This window comes from Triticum aestivum, unplaced genomic scaffold (assembly GCF_018294505.1).
Source record: "Triticum aestivum cultivar Chinese Spring unplaced genomic scaffold, IWGSC CS RefSeq v2.1 scaffold177713, whole genome shotgun sequence".
Classification (NCBI taxonomy): domain Eukaryota; kingdom Viridiplantae; phylum Streptophyta; class Magnoliopsida; order Poales; family Poaceae; genus Triticum; species Triticum aestivum.
In genome coordinates, this window is record NW_025231532.1 from 2,363 (window position 1) to 11,199 (window position 8,837).

General features: G+C 39.1%; 1 protein-coding gene across 8 annotated transcripts; it reads left to right on the plus strand.

Annotated features, from left to right (window-relative positions):
• The first annotated feature begins 1,440 nt into the window (after positions 1–1,440).
• Positions 1,441–8,813, plus strand: LOC123175820 (polycomb group protein EMF2B). 8 transcript variants are annotated; one of them, XR_006488171.1, is made up of 11 exons: positions 1,441–1,613; positions 2,202–2,254; positions 2,486–2,556; positions 2,645–2,704; positions 2,943–2,989; positions 3,069–3,127; positions 4,272–4,572; positions 5,917–6,089; positions 6,190–6,681; positions 6,949–7,030; positions 7,349–8,813. XR_006488171.1 is itself a non-coding variant. In XM_044590325.1 (9 exons), exons 1-6 carry the CDS (start codon positions 1,598–1,600, stop codon positions 4,325–4,327), a joined length of 291 nt encoding a protein of 96 aa, XP_044446260.1. In that variant the 5' UTR covers positions 1,441–1,597; the 3' UTR covers positions 4,328–4,572; positions 5,917–6,089; positions 6,190–6,681; positions 6,949–7,872. The 8 variants fall into 8 exon arrangements, 1 of the variants encoding a protein (XP_044446260.1); XR_006488172.1 differs by having other exon boundaries at positions 6,190–6,455; positions 6,597–6,681; positions 6,949–8,813; XR_006488176.1 differs by having other exon boundaries at positions 6,190–6,328; positions 6,597–6,681; positions 6,949–8,813.
• The last annotated feature ends 24 nt before the right edge of the window (positions 8,814–8,837 follow it).

Below are 8,837 nucleotides of genomic sequence, written 5' to 3' on the forward strand. Positions count from 1 at the left end.
TAATTCTATTTTTCCCTGGATTTTCCTAACACATGATGCCTAACAGTGAGTGAAACATGCATATGTTCAGTGGCAGAGGGCGAACTCTTTAAGTATATTGTTTTGATGCAAAACCATACTAGACTAATAGTCAAACAATGCACATTAATATTTTCATGTGATCTTCAATGGAATAACCCATACAGTCAAAAGGTAGACATATTTAAATAGAGAAAAAATATAAAAAATACCAATAATGACCAAGAAGCATCGTTGTCTTTGTCTGGCTTAAGAAGAAGGATACCAACAGATTTACGTACTACCTCTGGAGCATTTAATCCAGTGACACCTCCCTTAGCAATGAAGTAGAAATAGTTCCAATTTGTATGCTGCATGAGCTCGTATTGAAAGAAGTTTCTAATGATTTTCTGGGTGATATAAAATTCTGGAGTTTTTGGTTGGTCATCTTGATCACCTAGAAATAAAAATACATTCGGAAATGGGAGAGTATTGGAGAGATGCTCTACTAGGTAGAACCTTTCTACGCTGGTCCGAAATCTATATCAGTTTTACTCATTTGTCATCCAATGGTTAACATCACATTTAGCTCCCCAATGAGAGCTAATCACAATTGGCAAGCACTTGATAGCAGGAATATATTGAATATTATATTAAGAGAGATGTGAAAAATGTGTCCTCGGTAACATATCAAATATGTATGCATGTTTACGTACGAAACCTGACCACGAAAGTTTATGCTTCACAATTTAATTACTTGAGGAATTTAGTATGTTTCTACTGCTTAAAAAATATCCACGGATATTCAACTCTGTCATCATAACCAACAAACGAATAAAATGAAGCATAGATGAGGTATGTCTATGTATGAATGACATGTTTTGCATTACACAAAATGCATAATAATATTTGGAAGTAATGAACATTAAATCTCTCTACCACTAATAAATGTTATGCTCTTACACATGTTTTATGTTGTCTGCCAGCAGTGTCCATGATTAACCAACGACTAGGATGAATTTCTCGCTTTAGGAGGTTAAGTGCGAGCATGTTAAAATTCTATTGCTTGATTTTTCATAATACTAGTTCTATCATTGTGTTAGTCCTTGTGGTAAATGTACTTGTGCTGATCATGTTGCTAGTTTGTTCTTCCTCCATTTGTCCATCACGTAATAATGGCAGGATAAAAACTATACGGGTTTTATTAATAGGATTACTGCATAATTAAAGCTCAGTTTATAGGGTTTCAACTAAATTGTGAGTTAGTGGATGGAAGCTGTAGCTTTTTAAATTGTCATGGATGTGGATGTGTAAAAGGGCAGGTAAAAATATCTCAACATGAAATAAATTCTATTATTGCTTAGCATTTGGACTTGCGGTTTTGGCTAGCGAGCCAGGTTTATCTGGCTTGTGAGCCTGGCCTTTTTGTGGTCAGGATAGTCAGCCTAGAACCAAGTCTGGCTGATCTAGTGTTTCACTAGGGTTTATCAAGACACATTGCTCTAAGTTTCAGCTTTACAAACACATTTTTATTTGTTTATATTTCTGCAGATTAAGAGCTGGAAATGTGCATTTCAACTACAAGTATTACAAAAATACTATGCAAAAGACTGAAGGTTCTTTCTTACACAACATTTGGGCTAGCGCATTTTTTCATTTTCATCGACATTTGTTAGCATCATATACTGACATTTTCCCTAGGTGCTCTTCATTTTCTCCTAGTGTAACTAACTAGATATGTTTGATTGTTAATAGTAACAATATCAATATGTATGCAATTGTAAATGAAATATTGCTAAGATTCTGCGGTAAACATGTTATTGGTTGAAAGCTTCTGATGTTTTATGGTGGTAAGTAATCTTATTAATTACTTTGTCCAATAAGTTATGGTGCCCTAGCAAGGTAAAAAATGTGGGGAAAATATTCAATATAGGAATATTAGGGTATCAATACAAAAGGAAGTAACATAGTGGAGAATTTATGCTGTTAATGGTTTTGAATATGATCCTAGAACTAAAGACGGGGACGATATTAATGGTTTTTTTAATCTGTCATCATGTTTTGAATGTTTATCATCGCAATGATCTTGTGTTAAATGCTTTGTGGTTACCTATGTGCAGTTTTGCATCACTGCATAACATTTGTTGCTGAAGTTAAATATTTTTGTTTAGTTCATGATTCTTATATTGATCCCTTCTTACCAGTCACTGAAGATTTTGCTTGCCCCTTTTGCTTCGTAAAGTGTGGAAGCTACAAGGTAAAATTTGAAGATAACTTGCATCTTGTTTATTTATTTAAATATTGCTTATTGCTGCTAAGGCTAGGGAGCCGTGTCATTTGCTACATTTGGGGTAAACCATTTTTTTTGTTATTTCACACTGCACATTTGTTATTTATTCAAATTTTGCTTATTGCTGTCTTGTTCTTGGTGAGGAAATTTACATTATATTATTACTCTATCCACCCTTATTTATTTTGATGGGAACAGTTTTTATGGACTTTTTCTCAAGGGGGTGTCACCTGAACTCATCACATGACCTATTCCACTTTGAGTTTTGGGTTCGTAAACTTCTAGAATTTTCATTCTAAAGTTATTTTTCAACATTGCCATAGTTTGATTTATGGTTTGTTCTTTTCATTAATGCAGATATCTGAAGAACGCCAGGCTGTTGATGTTAGTCTGAAGGCTGATGCATGGAGAATAGAGGTAAATTAGTGATAGAATTTCCAAAATTTTCTATTAATAAATGATAGATTTAGTAGCTGGGCCGGGCTGTTCTTATTTACCCCAGAGTTGTTTGAAGAATGTGCAGGATACTAGCAGAATCCGCATTGTGTATCGTTTTACATGCTTAGCATAGTAAATCTATAAATACTGCATATTGATTTAAATTGAAACATTTTGTTATTAGCATCTGGAACTAATAATCCCATTTATTTCTCAGCTTGGGCCTGAGGGAGTTGATCCAATACATCAAACATTTTCCTACTGGTATGCTATTTCTAAAGCAATTTGATCAGTTCAGTTAATTTATTTCTATTTGATTTTCCTAACTGTGTTTCATCATCAGCTCAAGGTTTAAGACTAGAAGGTTGGTAACCACATCTGCGAAAATAAGCCTTGACGATGGTACATTCTCATCTTATGAAACTTTAATTTCCCCTTTTCCTTTTTGGTAGCAGACTTACAGTTTCTCACTGTGGCATAACTACATTAAATTGGTAACGCCATATTACATTGAAAAATGGTAACACCGAAAGGTATTGATGTTTCTATCCTTGTCTACAGTCTGCTATATAATTTTATAATAATAGTTCAAATTTTGTTCCTGATGAAATCGGTTAGAGTTATGTATATTTAGCTGTGTATCCCTTTGTAATTTCTCCATTCTATAGAAGGGTTTTCTATGTTGGCCTAAGCCCACCTGAAAATACAAATTGAATATTTCTTATAACATGGTATATTAGAGTTTATGTCTTCTTTCGCACCTGCATCTTCTTATGACATGGTATATTAGGGCCATGTGTCCCTTTGTATTTCCCCCATTCTATAAAGGGTTTTCTGCATATATATACTGGTCTATGCCCACTGGGAAATGCAAGTTCTATATTTCCAAACATGATATTAATGCCTAGGTATTTTTCCGCACGTGCAACTCATGCTAAGATCCCGTCGAGCTGCCGCCATCCTCTATTTTGCCACAGCTGCCGATTTCTTCTCTCGCCGTCACCATCTCTTTCTCGTGGCTGGTGCTGCTGCTAGCCCTGCTAGCGTCCGCCATTACTTCCGCCATCACCCATCTCCTTCAGGAATCAGCCCCATCTCCACACGCCGGCTGCTGGCCCTTCCGGCCTTCCCTCTGCCCACCGTTTCCGCCCTGCTGCCAGGAGGCCGCCACCACCCGATCCAGGAGGTCGCCGCCCCATGCCAGCTTGCTCCGTCGTCCGCCGCCTTGCTCCGCCTGTCCTGCGACTGCCGGCTTGTTCCGTCTCATTGCTGGCGCCCGCTCGTGCAGGTCTCCTAGGCGTCCCGTGAACCGCGGATTTTTATATACTGGCCTATGGCACCGGAAATACAAGTTGCATACTCCCTAACAAAATTAACCAGAAAATCTGATGCTTACTAATTCAGTTGATTTGGATCTCCAGTATTACTTTCAGAATTAAGAATGAGCTAGTTCTTGTTTGTTTGCTCACACCTACTAATTTTTATGCCTGAAATTTGGTCCTAGATTAATTCCCTTATCTGCTGTTTTTTTTCTCTGAAATTGCAGATATTTCTGTGGAACGTGCTTCTGTTGATCCTTCTCAAGCATCACCGACAGTATGAGGGAATACAAGGAAGTTATCTGTAGAGCGAGTTGATCTCAGAAAGTAGCCACCCTTCTGTTTACATTGCTGATACACCATCAGGGTTACTCGCCTACCGCTTTAGCCATATAAAATTGACAAGACGAGGATGATTTTGATCCGATTACAACAGAAATTGTTAAACCAAATGTTTTTATGTGTATACTGTCCGGCAGCTAGCAACTCCTGCAGAAACGTCAGTCCCTGCACTCTCACAGGGCACAGGTCGGTGTGAAATAAATTGTGTTAATACTTGGTATCTATCTTTTCTTTCTGTGCTGTTATTAGTTCCATATATAACTCCTGTACAGCCATATATAACAGAGACCGAGCTCCATGGAGGCCTTAATTTGAAAACTTCAAAATTCAAACTTTTTAGTTTCCAAATATTCTGAAAAAATGTGCACATACCTAGATACGTAATGTATGTGTGTAAATTTTCAGGTTGAAATATGTTAAAATGAGAGCTACACAAAAAAGACAAATCTGCTGTTTTTTAGCATATGTACTGTTCATCCTCAAAGTCCATGTTTTTTTTGTGCAGCTCACAATTCAACGGATTTCATCCTGAAATTTTTCACACATACACATTACATCCTTGTATATGTATGTTTTTTTGGAAATTTTTGAAACTAAAATATGGAATTTTGAATTTTTCAAAATAAAGGCCTCCATGGAGTTCGGTCTCCAAAATGCCCGACTCTTTGTATTTTTCTTACTCACTTTCTATTTTCTGGTTGCCTGGTCTTCAGTTACATGTTCTATATTAGAACTAGATTTTGATCCAACTTACTCCCGGGCGTCGGCCATCATCTTTCTTGCTGGGTTGGTGGGTGGCGGGGAGGATGTTGGAAGCCATCCGAAGTTTGGGGAGGATAGGGTTGGAGAAGTTTGGGAACCCCATAGGAGTTAAGCGAGGTGTGAGAGAAGTTGAGGTCTATATTCACATACGTATTTGTTGGTGTCTGGCTCGCCGGCTGGCCTGATGGAGGTTGGTTAATAGTTATACGTATTTGGATTTGAATTTTGGAGGTCTAAAATTTTAGGTTCTAACGACTAGATCCTTAGAGGTTGGTGATAAGTAATACTGTTGTTGTCTTCACTGTTATTTCCCCTCGAATTAAAATATGATTAGCTACAAAAGCTTGCCTATCGATTAATATATATAAATATGAGGCCGTGCCGATTTTAAGAGCATAGTGTATGAATTATTGCGTTCAGTTACAACTACGAGGTGATTGAACTCATTTCTCCAGAAACAAATGTCAGGACTATTAACGTCGTTCCAGTTTGAAGCATAGGATTTACATTTAAATATTATAGTCCCTATTCTCTTTCAGTGATTTTAGTTATAGTCAAATTCGGATATGTAAATCTTGAAATAGCAAAACCTCACTATTTTCTATGCACATATTGTTTTTGCATGTGTTATATGTTGAAACTGCTTCCAGCAGAGCTTATCTTTGGCATGTTTTCATGTTGCATGGCATGGGCATGACTTCAGTTTTCTACTACTAGGTGACTCAATGAAAGAGCTACAATCAATGTAATCTTTTTCCTTGATAACAGATTTGGCGCCCTACAAATTTGGCTCATGTCTTATTTGCTTTCACTAGGAGAGTGATTATGTCTATTGGACTTTCCAGCATTGTGCTCATCGTATTCTGGTGATGCCAAATCAGTCTGATGACATGTTAGCAGTGGAGTCGAGCAGGCCATACAAGTTCTAAACAGTGACTGTGGTACGTTTTTTCTTCAGAACCCGAATTCTCTTGACTTTTCGAGAGATCACTAGTGTGCTGATCAAATTGTAACCATACTTTTGCTCCATAATTACTGCAGCCTTGGTATTTGGAAGGTTCATAAGCTGCTCACTCTTTGACAGCTTGGACACTGGAGGATCACTAAGAAGAAAACCACCTTAGTGATAAAAATGGTGTTGTCACTTCAGGATAGCGTCTTTCAGTTCCTTCTCTCTCGGGTCATACTCCCTGAATCAGTCAACAAGATCATGGATTTCTTCATCCGATTCATCACAACTAACAAAATATGATGAATTCGAACCTTTACAGTCAAAACTGGAGAGGATAGCTCTTAACCATACTAATGTCTCTCTCCCTGTGTATTACCATGACATTATTCTTCACAATACTTCCTAGTTGTTGCACATTTGGTTATGTTTCATCTTTATTTATTTATTTTTGATTCCCATGCAACCAATTCCCTATTGATAATTATTTCAATTTCAGTTTTTGGCTAAACGACAACTTGGACACTGGAGAATCCACTAAGAGAAAAACTACCTCGGTGATAAAAATGCCGTCGCCACTCCAGGTATAACATATTTCAGTTCCTTCTCCCTCAGATCATACTCCTTTCCCTTAATTAGTTAACAAGGCCATGGAAGTCTTCATCTGATTCAAAACTTAGATGCTGAATTCCATCCTTTACAGTCAAAAGTAAACAGAGTATAGCTGTTAACCATACTAATGTGTCTCTCCTTGCGTATTAGCTTGACAATATTCTTCAGAGTCCTTTCCAATTAGGTGGCATAACCTGTTGATAATTTCCATTTTATTTTATTGTTCGTTGCCATTGCAGGAGCGAGGAAGTGGCTTCAACACAAGATCTTAGATATACACACTAATTGGGGGCACCATAGGAGCTCCCACATTAATCCTAGGTAAAGTCAGAAAAAAGAGATCTGCCCATTTAATTCAACGGACCAATAGGTTAGATTTAATGATGTTTGGGCATCTCGTTCCTGAAACCGGCTCTGCTCCTTCCCAAGGAAACATGGTTTCTCAATTATAAAAACACTCGTGTGTTCCCCTCCTTCTTTCTCCTGTGTACCCTCCTTCGACATACTAGCTAGATTGCGTCATTCTCCACCAGGTTTCCTTCTCTGACCCGGCAGCCAGTGCAACATGCTACCAGGTCTGATTCCAAGTTTCCAACAGCTTATGCCAACTATGGTTGTGTTGTGCTGTGCCGCTGGCAGGCAACCAGGCCCCATCGTCGGCTGGCCGGACATGTCTGCTGAGTTCTCCACATCAGAGAAAGGGGAAAGATAAAACACGCCAAGGAACAGGTATGCTGGTCGGTTATTTGTCTAAGATTGATGGGTTACCTATATTGATTGCAGATTTTTGGGTGTTTCTCATCTAACAGAAATATTGTGTGTAACTCGGGTGTAGATACCTTCGATAATGCCACATCTTTCTCATAACTATTAGTCCAGGTTGTACCACTCGGTGGAAGGTGATGCAAGTTCAGCTGCATATGAACTAATTGGTGCATCATATATGACACACACTCCTGCAGAATAGCATATCAATCCTACAGTGCATACACACAAGACACATTATCACATATATCTCTTCCTTTGTCCTGTATCCTCACCCTCTGTAGTTCCTCCACTATATGATCGTTGCTCTTTCAGGTCAAGCCCTTCTCGTGAAATCCTCAGGTATATTTCCATATTATTGCAAATAAGGTAAACACAAGAAGCTAGAAATATTCATTCTAAAAAAATGCTATCCATCATCTGGCTGTTTATTTAATCTGTTAACCCTGTGTGGCTGTAATTTCTCTATCTTTTTCCGCTCCATTGTTATAAACGTTTAGTCTACAAAATGCTACATTTGTTCAGTCTGCCACTTAAAGTGTTAATGGGAAGTAACCAAGGTTTGTGCAATGCAAATCAGTAGCATAAAGAAAGTTTCGAGATTTGGTCCAAGCAAGGTATATTGTGATGCAAGAGTGCTTGATGTATATTATTATATGCTTTGTTGCTTTCAAATCAGGTTTATTTACTTTGTGACATACTAACTGGGAGATGTTAATGTTTTCGATTATTTATTCGTAGTCAGTTATACAACTCATAGATCATAGCTCAGGGCTAAAATTAATATGTTAATATTCTTGTGCTCAGTGAGAACCAGAATAAAAGGATGAAAATCTAGGAATACACCTTTCGAATTACTGAAAAAGACTTTCACCCCGCTTTTATATATAAAGCAATGATCAACAGCACCAGGTACAAACGCAGAACCCCACAACAGACGCAAACACACATCCGAGGCAGGATACATAGGCACTGAGCGCAGCAACACCATCCCTAGCACTACACGAAGAGGTGAAACTGCATATGGCGAACCGTGGGCTCCAAGGCGGCGCCTTCAGGAAGGGGACGACACGGAGCACCGCCACCGCCCGATCCGAGGATCAGAGTTTCCCCTGGAACAACACGACAGGCAATGAGAGCCGTGACGACGCCTTCAAGAAGGGAACGAGCTTCGCTGCCTTCGGTCCGTCCGAAGATAGAGCAGGTTTTCACCCCGGCCACCATTCACCGCCACCGAACGCCACACCCCGGCCCCACGCCGCCGACACAACCGTGGCAACCGGGCAGCACCAAGCCACGGCCCTGCCCATGAGTCCCACGGACCCACCACCAGGGCGCCCGCCCCGGCATCCAAGACTTTGAC